Source organism: Squalius cephalus (genome assembly GCF_949319135.1).
Source record: "Squalius cephalus genome assembly, chromosome: 10".
In the NCBI taxonomy this organism is placed as follows: domain Eukaryota; kingdom Metazoa; phylum Chordata; class Actinopteri; order Cypriniformes; family Leuciscidae; genus Squalius; species Squalius cephalus.
Window position 1 is genome coordinate 20,261,361 of NC_137131.1, and position 15,581 is coordinate 20,276,941.

The window sequence follows — 15,581 nt, forward strand, 5'->3', positions numbered from 1 at the left end:
TAGAGAGATGGTACAAATAATACGAATCAAGCTGTTTAATCCAAGTCTTCTGAAGAAACACGATTGTGTTATAAATTGAACAGATTTAATTCAGGCTTTTATTCACATATAAACATTGATCAGCGCACATACATAGAAAACATCAAATTGGGTCAATGGCAGCTCAACCGTACTTGCTTCATTTTAAGGTTAACTCTCCCTTTATGTCTTGCCCTTATCACACAGGTTTGTGGAAGTTTGCCATGCCTTGGTCAACTTCCTAAAAAATCATTATTGATGCTTCCCAGGCTGGAAAAGTTTGCAAAACTATTTTCCACCTATCAGATTACAGTACTTGCTATTAACATATACAAGTTGAAGAAGCTACAACGTTACTTTACATAGGAGTGGTTGTCTAATAAATATCACTCCAGGAGAAATACATCTTTTATTCTAGAAAGAACCCCATAGTAACATCTAAAGGACCTGTGGCCTCTCTTACATTATTTAAGATTAGTGTTTATGAGTCCACCATCGAGCAAACACTCTCCAAGAAGAATATTGCTACCCGTCTAATGTTTGCCAGAGACCGTGAGCCAGAAGACTATTGGAAGAATGTCTGGTGGACAGATGAGTCCTAAATATAACTTTTGGTTTAAATGAGAAGCATTACATTTGGGGAAAACCAAAATACTGCATTCAATAAAATGATAATAATCCCAACTGTAAAGCACGGTGGTGGCATTATTATTATTGTTTGGGGCTAATTTACTGCCTCTGGACAAGGCTTAACATTTATTGATGGAACGAAGAATCCTGCGTTTTCTAAAGGGTGTCAGTTCTTGAACTACAGTTCAGCAGAAAGACAATAAGACAACGGCCCTTAACACGCAGAGGCCTGATCCCCAATTACCGAAAACGTTTGATTGCGGTTATTGTCACTCAAGGTCACACCAGATTCTGAAGGGAAATGTTCACTCCTAATTTAACATCAGATAAAGTTCTGATCTATGTACACTACTATTGAAAAGATTGGATTGGTAAGATTTTTTTCTCTTAAGTCCCTCGGGGCTACCAACTGTCACGCATTCAGAGTGAGACTCACTCAGATAACACTGCTCTCACGCCACACATCCATTTTCTCACGCAGTGAAAAATGGCGGAGCAAAGAGGACACAGACAGACAAGACAGAGCAGGTTACTTTTGATATGAATCAAAGTCTCAGCTTTTAAATTCTGTCAATTGTATTCCAAAATTAAAATAATAAATACCTTTTTGGCGCTCTTTAATGTGGCGCGTGACAGATCGCTGTAGCGCCTCAGGTCAAGCGCCTCTTGAACCAATCATCTCTTACTAGTTAATAGTAATTAAACATATATATGAGCATCAGAAGGTATGTTGAAAGGTATAGTATAACTTACTGAAATGAATCATGTCTCCTGTAATCGCTGCGTCCGTGTTTCAACAGTGGATAGACGTCAATTAAACAGCTTGTAAACAATGTCACGTTACATTTATATGGAAACTTGTTTCCACCACAGAATAAAAAATAAAAAAGGTAATTGCGACTTTTTATCTCGCAATTGCATGATATAAAGTCGCAATTATGTGTTATAAAGTCAGAATTGTGAGATATAAACAATTGTGAGTTTATATCTTGCAATTATCTTTTAAATTGCTTTATTCTGTGGCGGAAGCAAGCTTCCATACATTTACCTTAGTTAGCAAGAAAAAAATTACTATAGAGTATTTTGCTAAATATATACACTATAGGCCTATTACATATTATAGTATAATGTTATTATTTAAAAAAACCCGCATTATATTAATTTGAGTTGTTAATTTGAACCTTTAATAAGAATACCAGCTGACAGGGCTCCCTGTATGTTTACAGCATTAGTTGAGAGATTTTTCCTAGACAAAAATTAACATGTAGCTTCTGTACTTGATATTTATCCAAATGAATCGATATTGAATCACAAGCGAATGGATTGATATCCTGAAATTTGAGTCAAGCACTAATAAAAACATTAGGCTACCAGTTGTACCGTGTAAACATTGTAACATGTTGTCACTGAACTTAAGGAAATTCTGTTTAGTTACCAAATGTTTTGACAATCGTGTGCAGCAGGTTGGTGTTCAGTGTGCATGAATGGGATGAGGAGTAAACAACAGGGAGTAAACAGACTTTATTCTGAATCCATAACTCTCAGGAGATTGTAGGAGAAACTTAGGAGAATAGTTAGAGAATAGAGATAGAGAATAAAGAATAGAATTGTTACATTTGTGCTAAAAAGCTGTATTTTGCCTTCCACAGACTACTGAACTGTTTAAGATGCGTGTGGTGGGTGGGTCGGCTTCCTGCAGTTACCTGTCTCCCTACGATAGCAGACCTCTGTGCCACCCAACTGTGGACAGGTGAGCCCACATTCCCCACCTGAAGAACAAATGTTATTTTATGTTTTTGAAAGAAGTTTTTTGCTCACCAAGGCAGAATGTGTTTGGTCAAACATAATATTTTTGTGGAAACCGTGATCATTTTTTTCAGATTCTTTGATGAATAGAAAGTTCAAAAGAACAGCTTTTTTTTTTCTTTTTTTTTTGGAGCTATGTAAAAGTCTTGTCACTGATCAATTTATCGTCCAATTTCTTATCCTGTCACGTCTGGTTCAGTTTTGAGACTCTTATTTTGATCTTCTCTTCATTCCTTTTGTTCCTGTGTTTGTTTCTGTTTCCTCAGTTCCTAGGTTACTAGTACACACTTGTTTGTTACCATAGTTACTGATTATGTTCTTCACCTGTTTCTTGTTTAGTTCATTCGTAACTCTTGTATTCCCAGTGTTTTAGTCTTGAGTTGTCGGTTATTGTCTTAGTTTGACTAAGATGCTTTGTTGCCAGTTTCTCCATTGGATTATGATCATCATTATCATTGTCTTCTTGGATTATCTTTTTGTTTATTTAAATAAAATACCGTTGCATGTCTTCGCCTTTACACCTTCATGCAGCGTTACACATCCTTGCAGAATAAAAGTATTCTTTTTTTTATCTTTCTGACCCCAAACTATGTGTTCTATACACCCTGAGTGCTTATCAGTGCAGTGCTGCTAAAAGTTAATATCTCCAGCTGCTTTAAACTTTTTAATTGGTCTCCAAACACCCACATCACAGTATTGTAACCTAGTTTGGACTAATTGTTTCCTCTTCTCTGCATCATGTTTGTGAGGCTCTTGAGAGACAAACCCAACAAGCTAAACCATGAAGAGCTCATCCTCACAGTGCTGTAGGTGTAACGCACACGAGTCTCAAAAGCCAATGATCCATTTCTCAATTTAAACAGCTTAAAACTCAGTTCCACAGTCGTGACTGCAGCCTCATTCGCTCCTCTGCCTGCTATTCTGGGCTATTTTCCTTTCTCTGAAGTGAATATAACAGAATTATGATTTTTTATTTGTAAATGTGTTTTACCTAAAAGTTAAAAGTTTTTATATGAGAGTTCAGTAGAATAGAATTATAATCTTTAGAGCAGATTATGTATGAAACCACAACCTAATACTGGGTTTGACGGTAATGTATACGTTTGTCTGTGCGTGAAGATTTGACAGGGATAGATGATAGATGATATCTAGGATAGATAGTGACGCATGAAAAATAAGAATGTTTTTATTTCTGAATTACATTTTTGTAACTCATTACTCCCCAACGCTGCATACTACAGTTTTTTTTAAGTACCTCGGAAGTACCATATAAATATATATAAATATGGTCATCATTCATTACCATGGTATATATCAAAGTACCTTGTTATTACCATCTGACAGCATCACTACACCAGACTAGAACAGTACATTTTTGTAAGGTTTGGAGATGTGAAGGTTTTTAACATGTTGCAGAAGTGTTTGATCATATTTTCTCACCAGAGCGTCATTGTTTACTCTCATTTATGTCTGTCACTGTATAAATAGGTTGTTTATTTGTAATTATGATGTTCAGATGATAGCAGAGACGTTCCATTTCTCATGTGGTTACCTGCTGTTCTCTGACGCCAGCTGCAGCCCTTGTGTGCTGAAAGACTGCAGTGTTTAACTGTGCAACTAATTACGTTTGTCAGCCATTGCTGAAGATATATTAATTCATCTATCTAGAGGTTTCACAAGCAAGATTGAGTTAAGACGACCACATTTTCCAAGTAATGACAGGAAGCATATGGTTGCCACAAATATTTATCATCAAACAATAAACAATAAAAAGCTTGGCAGCACTTTATTTTACAGTCCTGTTTCACATGTACATATACTAATTATAGTAGTTACAGTTACTGGGTTATAACTATAGGTACTAACCCTAAACCTAACCTTAACCCATGTAGTTACCTTATATTACCAGTACTTTCTTGGACAAGTACACTGTTAAGTACACGTACTGTCAAATAAAGTGTAACCCAAAGTTTTAGTGTAACTACAGAGACAAAGGTGTGTGTGTGTGTGTGTGTGTGTGTGTGTGTGTGTGTGTGTGTGTGTGTGTGTGTGTGTGTGTGTGTGTGTGTGTGTGTGTGTGTGTGTGTGTGTGTGTGTGTGTGTGTGTGTGTGTGTGTGTGTGTGTGTGTGTGTGTGTGTGTGTGTGTGTGTGTGTGTGTGTGTGTGTGTGTGTGTGTGTGTGTGTGTGTGTGTGTGTGTGTGTGTGTGTGTGTGTGTGTGTGTGTGTTTTAGATCCCCAAAGTTCAGTTTGAGATGAGGTAAATTGTTAGTGTAAGACGAGATAAGTTTAAGTGTAAGATAAGAAAACTCCTGCGTGTGTGTGGAGCTTTCTTCTCAATAGGCCAGAGTTGATGAATCCAAGTGAATTCCCCTCACGTCTCTGAATTATTGTTCCCTGCTTTTAAATCCTCTCAGAAACAATCGCAATTAACGCAGACGGACTGCGCGTCAGAATTAATCTGGCTTTAGCCCAGCTCTCAGTAAAACTCAGCCATGCTCCAGTCACATCTTCAAATTACCTCACACTCCTTTCTGCCGCAGTTTTTCCCTCTGTCATATTTGATCGATTGTTTGCAGAATTGCAGCGGGTGAACAGTGAGGGCCGAGGCTGTAAATGCTGTTTTTTTTTTTCTCTCTTGGTTATTTAGCCAGGTGATTATTGACGTGTGCATAGGCTATTTTTTTCAGTCTGAGGACCTATAATGATAGTGAGAACTACAGATGAATCCTGGTAATTACCATGAATATTAGACTTTCAATTTTAAAGGATAAATGAAGCTGGCCATTGTTCTGTGACTACTTTATTTTCTGGACATTTTCCTTTTCTCTCTCCCTCTATATTATTCTCATGCTTTTGTCTTTGTTTTGTAATGATGAAACAAGTTCAAATATATGTTCTTATTAGAAAAACAAATTAAGAGCCGTATCACAGCGGCACAATATAATCATCACAGTTGAGTCTAGTCATGACATAGTTGAATGTGGTCATAATTCAGTCATACCTCCAGTCTTGGTAGTTTTTTTACCCTCCCTCCTTTACTGTACAATCAAAGGCAAAAAGCCATAGTTATTGTATATATTATACTATCATTAAGGTCAAAAGTTTGGGGTCAGTAAGATGTTTTGTTTGTTTTGTTCTCTTATGCTCACTAAGGCAGCATTTATTGAATCAAAATACAGTAAAACCATTATATTCTGAAATATTATTATATTTTAAAATAACTGTTTTACTATATTTTCAAATGTAATTTATTCCTGCGATGACAAAGCTGAATTTTCAGCATCATTACTCCAATCTTCAGTGTCACATGATCCTTCAGAAATCATTCTAACATGCTGATTTGCTGTTCAAGAAACATTTATTATTTCCAATGCTGAATGTTCTCAGGATTATTTGATGAATAGAAAGTTCAAAAGAACAGCATTTATATAAAATGGAAATCTTTTATAAATGTATTTACTGTCACCTTTGATCACCTTCAGCAGTCCTTGCTGAAAAAAGTATAAAAAATAACGGTAACACTTTACAATAAGGTTAATTGGTTAACATTAGCTAAGAATGAACAATACTTCTACAGCATTAATTCATCTTATGTCATATTAATTTTAACATTTACTAATACATTATTAAAATCAAAGGTTGTATTGCACCGTGAACTAACATGAACAAATTAACAGCTGTATTTTTATTAACTAACATTAACAAAGATTAATAAATACTGTAGTAAATGTATTGCTCATTGTTAGTTCATATTAGTTAATACATTAACTAATTTTAACTAATGAACCTTATTGTAAAGTGTTACCAAAATAACTTTCTCACTCTAAACGGTTTTAAGTTATAAATTGACTGTGATTGTCTTACTGTCAAATGCTAATTCAGTCTATGAATTTAACAACACTGATTATAGTCTGCCACCTAGTGGCTGAATACCGAACTCACAATTTGAATCATGTCTTTTGTCACAGGGCCCTGAAGTTCTGCGGCCCTGGTGGTCTTCTGCATGTGAAGCTCGTGATTGAATGGGAGAACAGAATCAAAGAATGGTGAGATACATGCTGCCGCATATTTCTTCTTATTTAACACATTCATTTCATTTAAAACCATTGTGTCATTTTCCCGGTATTAGTAAGAGTCTTCTCAGTAATAGGCCTATTATTTGAAAGTCAGAATTCTTGTGTGTTTCATTTCTGTTTCAGTCTCTTTGGCAACATTCAAGAGGAAGTTGTTGAGGATGCAGAGAGTGTGAGAATCCAGCAGCAGAATCATGTACAGCAGCACAGCTGCACGCTGGATGAGTGTTTTCAGCTTTACACCAAAGAGGAGCAGGTACTCTTTCCTCCAATCACACTCTGTTTATTTATCTCTTTTCTACTCTTTTCTTACCAGTGTCATTTATGTGTAGATCAGGGAGATGTACGTACAGATACAGTATGGATATATATGTATGTGTGTGTGTGTGTGTGTGTGTGTGTGTGTGTTTAATATACTGTGTGTAATATATGATACTGTTTTAGTATATTTTAAAATGTAATTTAGTCTTGTGATGGCAAAGAATGAATTTTTCCAGTCATTATTCCAGTCTTCAGTGTCACATGATCCTTCAGAAATCATTCTAATTTGCTGATTTGGTGCTCACGTAACATTTCTAACATTATTATTATTATTATTATTATTATTATTATTATTATCAATGTTGACAACAGTTGTGATGCTTCATGTATTTTGGAAACCGTGATAATTTCTTTCAGGATTCTTTGATTAACCGAAAGTTCAAAAGAACAGAATTTATTTGAAATAGAAATTGTTTGTAACAACGCAAATACCTTTTTTATTCAGTTCAGTTTGTGTAACAATTTTTCAAAAACAACTTTTGGGTTCCACATAAATGACAGAATTTTAGGTTAGAATGACTTAATAATGACAGAATGTCTTTTCAACTAGGACAACTTCATTTTCTATTGTAGGCCTGTCTAGTTATGAGTTTAGTGCCTCTGCAGACACTCTGAAGTGCCCTGTTTCTCTCATCATCTGTATTTGCTGTCTCAGAGGCTAATGTTAAGTATATGAAGTGGGAAAAAGTTTTCAAGTATATGAAGAAAAAAAAAAAGAAGAAAAAAATCAGCTCTAAAACCATGGACTGAACATGAGGAAAAGTAAAAAAAGAAAATGAAACTGTGGTTACATGTACATTGTTGAGAGCTCTACAATCTAACATAAGAGCAACCAATTATATAAATTCATATTCTAGTAGAGCATTTATGCTGTTAGGATCTTTAGGATCAATTAACTTTCTAGTATGGTTGGAGTTTTTGATTTCATTTTATGTAACAGTCATAATTGTCCAGACTAAGAATTTATTTCAATGAATTGATTCAGTTGGACAACATGCGGTTATTTAAATGGTTAGAAGCAAAATATGCACTCATATGGTCAAAATATTAAATACAAAATGTTACTTTTTGACACTAGCGGAGATTAATGCAGTAGAAAATGTTCTCTACAGAATTTATACTTGAAATTCAAGGCTTTAGACATTTTGATTAGCAGGACAGACTGCTATTGCATATTCCAAGATTATTCAAGACAAAACTCACTTGGGGAGCAACTGGAGCTAGTTTCCCTCCTACCGTCTTTGTCTCTCACATCCCACATAATCTTTGGAAGGTCACTCTGAATTAATTCTTCTCTATATACTGCCTGTTCTGGGCAAGCAACACTTGAAAATCTTACCCAAGAACCCCTGAGAGTTGCCTCATCATGATTGGTTCCACAAATAATTATCGATCCTCTAACCGTGTCATGTCATAACTGAAGCAACACTTAGGACTTCAGTTATATGTTTTGCAATGCCTGTGAGAAATGGCTGTCCAGCTGGAATTAAATCATGCCTTTTTTTCTGTTATAGGCTAAATAATATGAAGTTATAAATAACTTGTTACTGGTGGTCTACAGAGCTTTTGTAAATATTCAGTGTTGTTGTCTTTTCCTCTCTGCATGTTCACTGCATTCCAGTCTGCCACAACAGTGTATTTCTGAGACATAAATGTTTTACTGCACCACACTGAGTCAAAACAGGTTCAGATAATGACATGGTTTAGCTGACCATGGAGAAGCACTACATTCTGCATGCATTTCAACAAATCCCCAGAAAGAAAATATTATTTATATACCTGTGATGAATCTTAATGAGTTTTAGACTGTGTATTGCAAATGTTTGTCTTTGTCTTGCAGCTGGCGCCAGATGATGCATGGAAGTGCCCTCACTGCAAGCAGATGCAGCAGGGGATGGTGAAGATGAGCTTATGGACCCTGCCTGACATCCTCATTCTGCACCTGAAGCGTTTTCGGCAGGTGGGCAAACGGCGAAACAAGCTCTCTTCCCTCATCCACTTCCCTGTGAGCGCTCTGGATATGACTCCCCATGTGGTGAAACGCAGTCAGAGCATGAAGAATCTGGCCCCATGGCCTTCAACTTGGAAACATGGGGATACTGACTTCCTTTACGACCTTTATGCAGTCTGCAACCACCATGGAGGCATGCATGGAGGCCATTACACAGGTGAGTGTGCTGGGGTCTCTGATAGTCTTGAAGTGGGGTTTGTTTCTCTTTATAAAAACTATTTTTCTCTTTTATAATTGTGACAATGTTTTTGATGTTTCTTTAGCTCTATGTGATTTTGGCTTTGTGGATTTCATTCAGTAATATAAAACTAAAAAGACACACTCTTACTAGTTTTTTTTGTTTTGTTTTTTGTCAACTAACAATGTCTTGTAATTCAAATATACATTGCGTCATTTCCACAACTCAAATCTCTAATTATGAATGAATTGTGTATAATATTCATTTTAAACATTTTGGGAATAAAATGAAATTAGGCGTGTGTGGATAGATAGATAGATAGATAGATAGATAGATAGATAGATAGATAGATAGATAGATAGATAGATAGATAGATAGATAGATAGTTCCATCAGTTTACCTCTATTAATTATATTTTTTTACTTTACTTTCCCTCATTTATTCATATAAATTTAATGAATAAATTTATATTTATAAATTGGAGGGGGAGTTAATGTCCATGTTACTATGGACTACTCAGATACTAACCAGTTCAACTACAAAATACAAAATGCATTTACATCTCTTTTACACTTCTTGTTTTGTTAAACGTTCCCTAGAAACTCATCAATGCATGAGCCACTAATGAAATCGTCAACCCTACATAAATAAATAAACATGAACAGAAGTCTAAATCAATAGATGTGAACACACCACTCAGCAAATGTCTGTGCAAAACAGCCTATTGTAGGAACTCTGTGGACGGCCATTGGTACAGTTATGACGACAGCAGCGTGGAGCTTGTGCCAGAGGAAGAACTGTGCACACGAGGGGCATATATCCTGTTCTACCAGAGAAGAAATGTCATCCCTCCCTGGTCCGCCAACAGCTCAGTCAGAGGTCAGTGAATGAGCCTTTGTGGCCACGTTTCAGATGGAGGTTGACTGACATTGATCCAATGCAACAAACACAATGTTAGACAGGAAGCACATTTCTATTAATATTGCAATGTGAAGGTTACACAGTAATGGTATACATTTGAATACATTAGGTATACAAGAATACTTTTGGTGTTGTGACAGTGACAAAATTTTGAGGACATGTAGGACCAGTTTTTCTGACTGTTGTACAAGTCACTTTCTCTTAAAGTAGTTCAGCGCAAGTTAAATCAGTAGGGGTGTTCAGCGGAGCCAATATTTGTATCTGTAACAATCTCAAAATTATTCAAATCTGTATTCAGATAAAACAAATCTGAACAAATAAAACTAAATACTTCAAAGCTTGCAGTCTCCGAGAGAGAGTGAGACAGAGAAATATCATGTAGCCTATGATATTGTACAAAATATACATATACGAAGAAGAAAATGTGTATGATTCAGTATCTTAGTTGATTTGACAGATAGCTGGTTTCTGAGAGACGTGCACTGCAGATACGACAACACGGCTATTTGATTTGCGTTCGTGTTGCGCTAATTGTGTATAATATCATACTTGGTTTAAATAATTTAAATAGACATATCAAATAGTAGAAAATGTGTATGATGTATTTTAGTGGATATTACTCTCTTACCAAGCTCTGATTTCTGAAAGAGACTGAAGCGTGGCTTCAGGTCCCACGATTTGCACGCTTTTCATTCATAGAGTTTACACTCATTCACTTCACAAACTCATTATTGCTTAGTGATTTAAGGTTTGTGTATATTGTGCTATCTCCTGGCTCATCTGTTATCCAGCAAACATTAGAAGTGACTTAGTCTGCCGATTATTTTTTCTGTTATTTGGTAGAATTTGTTATTTATTTCTGAAGCCATTATCCGTGCCTTAACGAATAAAGTATTAGGCTTCGGGCACATCCCTAATTTGCAGTTTGTTGATTGCCACAATCATTGCTGACACTGTGTTGTTGCGAGTACCCTTTATACGTAGCTTCCATGGTACGCCGTCACATGTCTTGGGCTGATGTTGTGCCAATGACATTGGACTTAGTTGGACATGTGATTCAGACATAATCACGCAGGAGAGTTCCCACTGCATCTTTAAAACAGACACAGTGTCTCATTCCCTTTTCAGGGAACCATGTTTACAGTTGTAACTTGAGACATTTTTTAGTTGGTTTCAGTTAATTTGACTGGTGGCTAAGATGCCACCACTGGGCATGCATTACTTGGTCGTCATGGAAACAATAAAACAGGACATTATTTTAGTTATTGAAAATTAAGGGGCAGCATATTTAATGTCTTTGTCTAGGAGAAACGGACTAGCAGCCACTAAACAGTCTTCATTGTCTCCTTGTGCAGGTTCCACCAGCTCCTCCATGTCAGACCACTGGCTCATCCGTTTAAATGGTGACAGTAAAAGAGGAAGTATGGTTTCACGGTCTTCCACAACATGCCCTTCTACCATCCCAGACTCCCCAGAGTCTCCCGTCTTTCAAAATGAGCCCTCAGTCGAGAAAGGAGGTGAGTGTACCGTGCAAGTTTGTTCTTATCATTGTAAATAAGAAATGTAAATAGTAAAAGGATGTTGCTTGACAGAGATTTCACCATAGTTCTTCACTTGTTTTGTTGTGGGCAAGTGTTTTCCACCATGTACTGAGTATTGTGTAAATGTCAGTGTCTTTAGGTGGGTTCGAAACCAGACCTTTTGTGCGAGGAATCCAAGGGCGTAGCGTGAGCATGAAAAGTCCCACCAAGACCAGGGTGCTCCCACTGCGATGGTCCTTTGGAAACAAAGACCGCCACAAACCTGCCTCAGCTCCTGGCCCAGCTCCTGCAGAACTAGTGGAGTATTTAGAGTCTGGGAGGAGGCCAAGATGTACCAAAGAGCCTATTGTTGCCCTAATGACTCGACCTTCAGATAAAGAAGTCAGTAAAGAAAACAATACGAAAAAACCTGCAGCCAAATCTTCAAGCCACAGCAGCCTCGGACCTCTAGAGTATCTTAAAATACAGCAGGGTCAAGCAAGAAGTAGCTCAGAGAAAGACACAGGCCAACAATCCAGCAGCAACAGTAGACCAAGAGAAGATGGGACTTTGACTTTGACTAGACGGAGCAGCAGAAAATCAAAACAGGAACAATCGCAGTCCAGAAAGAGCTCTAGTGCAGGGCTCCAATCCAGTTCCCGTGGTCCAGGCGGCTGTGAAACCACACAGAGGAATAACCCAGGCGAGGAGCAAGACCAACCAGAGGAAAAACAGAGAAAGGGACAGGAGACAAAACGTCACGATAGTGTCTTCGCATTTCTCAAAGGTGGTTTCATGAAGAAGGACTCACTTCGGAGGTCTCGAGACAGTGAATCTATGAAAATGGGTGATGCGGGGGTGAAGAGCCCATCTGGAGTTTCGATCTCCAATGGGACACATAATAGAACTTCAGAAGGTAAAGCCGATAGCAATAACCAAGGTCGTAGCAGACTCGGGGGTGAACTTGCGAACGGCAAGGTGAGTCGTGGGTTGTCAGACATCAAACGGTCACAAAGTTCTTCCAATATTCAAAGCAAGGCGGATCTAGGCTTAAGAAGAACAGCATCTCTACACAGAAACGGCACAACAGTGGCCCAGCCGCAGAGCGCGCCCGGGGACAGGAGCTCTCAGAACACTCTGCAACGCACACGGTACAGCACAAATTCACTAGGCAGAAAGAAGGCAGTGCCTGAATCGAGCTTCTGAGACTTTCTTCTCTACACTCAAATATCACCACAGTGTTGCAAATACCTAAAAGCCCAAGTAAGAATTGTGGTATGAAAGGTAGGTTTGAAATGATCACTAAAACCTGGCAGCACACAAACTATGAAGTTGCACATACATTTGGAACTAGTGGATATTTCTGTTCACATGTTTCTGCTTATATGAAGTGCCTCTGAGCCAGAGCTATTTTTCAGATTGTGTTTTGCCACTAGAAGTACATTACACACTGGCCTCTACACCGTGCTTTTGAATTGAAAAATAATTTGCCTCAGATTAGATTTTCTTGTGCCACAAAATAGATTTATCAGCTGTAATATATGAAGAATTGCTATATATAACTTTTCAGTTTCATCTCTTATGATTCTGCAGATTGTACTGACTTGCTGCTCACCTCTCATGGGTTTTCATGACATTTAACAAAGATGTCAGTTCTTGCACTTTCAGTGAATTTATTGCACCATCTGATTTAGTCGTGCTTTCAGACCAAAATATAAAATTTATAAATTTTTACTTTTTTTTTTTGTTTTGTTTCATTTACACTGCAAAAAATATATATATTTTCTTAATGAGAGTTGTCGTCTTGTTTTTCAGTAAACTGTCATATGACTTCAGAACACCATAAGTAAATTAACAACATTTGCTGAAATAAGTATACCTTTCTTACCACCTTGGCAAATTGTGTTGTTTCAAAGATTTAGATATTTTAACTGCAAAACAAGACCAAAATACTGATTAAGAAAGTTATTTTCCAGTGTAGTGTTTAAAGTTTTTTTTTGTTGTTGTTGTTGTTTTCAATGCAGCATTAAGACATTTGCAAATTCATATTATACAATGTTAAGTATAATATCACACTGAAACCTAAAATATGTGCTTTAGATGATGCTCTGTCATATGTATAAAGATGGCATGTTGACGACACATTGTATTAGACAGAAAACCTTAGTAATACAGTGTCAATTCTGAAAAGCACACTACCAGTAAACACATTACCATCTATATCTATACAGAAATTAACCCCAATGTTGTTCCAAACTCATTTTACTTTTTCACCCATCAGTAGACCACAAAAGGAGATGTTAGGCAGGATGTTCATGGTGCTATTTTTCATTCATAAAAGGTGAATGGTGACCAAGCTCCAAAATGACCGCGCACAAAAAACACTAACCCTATAAATCCTGTGTTATATTTGATAAATGGATTTCTAAGGCAAGTTCATCAACTAAATCAAAACTGAAAAACCTTCTACATGCCTTATGTCCTCTGATTGATAGTTCATACTTTTTTTAGCAAGTTTTAGTATCTAGAATTGTAAAAATGTCCACCAGTTTGTGTACATGTCTTTTTGCTGTGAAATCTTTCATTAATTTTATAAACTAAATGTAAGATTTACTGGACTGAAGCAACTTAAATTTACTTGATTATCCATATGATATTATCCAAAATTATTATTATTTAAAAAATGTTTTTTTAAAATGCATGTATGTCAATAATGATACAACGGGCCTTTGAGGAATGTCTAATAGTACATCTCTCAATCATCACTGAATTGCATTCAGTTATATTTTTGACCCCCAACTACATAACTCTGATCACAAGACTAAGCATTAAATATCATCTTACTAAGACTTTAAGACCTTACACATATATGAATATGCACTCTCTGAATGAGATTTGACATTTTCTGTGGAGAAGATTATTAGTGAGTAATGGTAGTATGGTTGTCTTTTTCCTCACACAAAATTAGCATATGGTTTGGAATTTTTAATTTATACAACATGTAATATACTTTTAGTGTGCTCTTTGAATTTTGATTGTTTTTTAACATTGACTTTCATTGTATGGAAATGAGCAGTGTGAACATTCTGCTGAACATCTCTTTTAGTGAAGCAAACTTGTTTAAAAAATAAAAATTTGATTTATTCATTTTGGGGGGAAATATTACTTTATTATTAATGTGTTCAAATAATGTGGAGCTCTAGCAATACCAATGACTGTGGAATAAAGAAAAGCCTCAGTGTAAGCAGTAAAGTGCCCTTAGAGAATAGACATCCTTGACACAGATTGTGTTTGGCTCTAAATGCTAAAGCAACAGTCAGAATGTGTCATATTGTCTCCTTCCTATTTGGACTAATTGGGTTTGTATGTCCATTAACCTGGTGAATAAGACAGAACTAACAATCATACTTGTGTATCGCTATCTAGCAGCATTTAAATCGTCTGAATGCAGCTCATTAAACACCAATATATACACACAGCAAAGCTCATCCTCTTGCCAAATATAATATTTTAGAATACATTACTCATTATCAAAGATTTAAATTTATTACTTTCTCTTAGTGTGATTGTGAGTGAATTCTGAATCAAATTCATGCATTTGTGTTTTTAACAAGACATGAACCAAACTGTAAGTGTCCTTCTGAATATTGTGCATGAAATGGTATACCCCAGCTCCTCAAATGTAACATACTGTTTGTTTATCTCTTTGCAATCTATCTGAATTTCTTCCAACATATGGCTTGTTGGAAAAATGTGCCTCTACCACCATTTTGCAAAACTCTAAAAACCTGCCAATAATTCAATTCACTGTATTTTCTAGTGGCCATAAAACACCAACCTTTATTCCTTTTCACACAAATTATGATTAAAAGGGCATATTATCAATTAATAAAGACTTATTTTGAATAGTTACTTGCACAATACTATGTTATGACCCCAAAACCCTTTTACCATAGTGCATGATTTGTACACTAATACATTTTGCTGTTTGCAATGCATCACATGACCAGCTCCACATGTACGGCTTTTCTCACGTAGTAAACTTGCTGGGTATCTCACCTGGTACAGCACAGTATGCGATGCTGAGCTCTAAACTGTGAAA

At 36.5% G+C, this 15,581-nt stretch overlaps 1 protein-coding gene across 2 annotated transcripts in view; it reads left to right on the top strand.

Annotated features, from left to right (window-relative positions):
* Nucleotides 1-14,627, top strand: part of usp43a (ubiquitin specific peptidase 43a) — a 113,758-nt gene extending 99,131 nt beyond the window's left edge. The window contains exons 9-15 of one of the 2 annotated variants that reach the window (XM_079883217.1): nucleotides 2,298-2,398; nucleotides 6,424-6,501; nucleotides 6,655-6,784; nucleotides 8,690-9,017; nucleotides 9,759-9,917; nucleotides 11,315-11,476; nucleotides 11,631-14,627. In XM_079883217.1, the coding sequence (XP_079739343.1) occupies nucleotides 2,298-2,398; nucleotides 6,424-6,501; nucleotides 6,655-6,784; nucleotides 8,690-9,017; nucleotides 9,759-9,917; nucleotides 11,315-11,476; nucleotides 11,631-12,685 (2,013 nt within the window). In that variant the 3' untranslated portion in view covers nucleotides 12,686-14,627. The remainder of the gene's footprint in view (nucleotides 1-2,297; nucleotides 2,399-6,423; nucleotides 6,502-6,654; nucleotides 6,785-8,689; nucleotides 9,018-9,758; nucleotides 9,918-11,314; nucleotides 11,477-11,630) is intronic. The other variant, XM_079883218.1, reaches the window with a different exon arrangement.
* The last annotated feature ends 954 nt before the right edge of the window (nucleotides 14,628-15,581 follow it).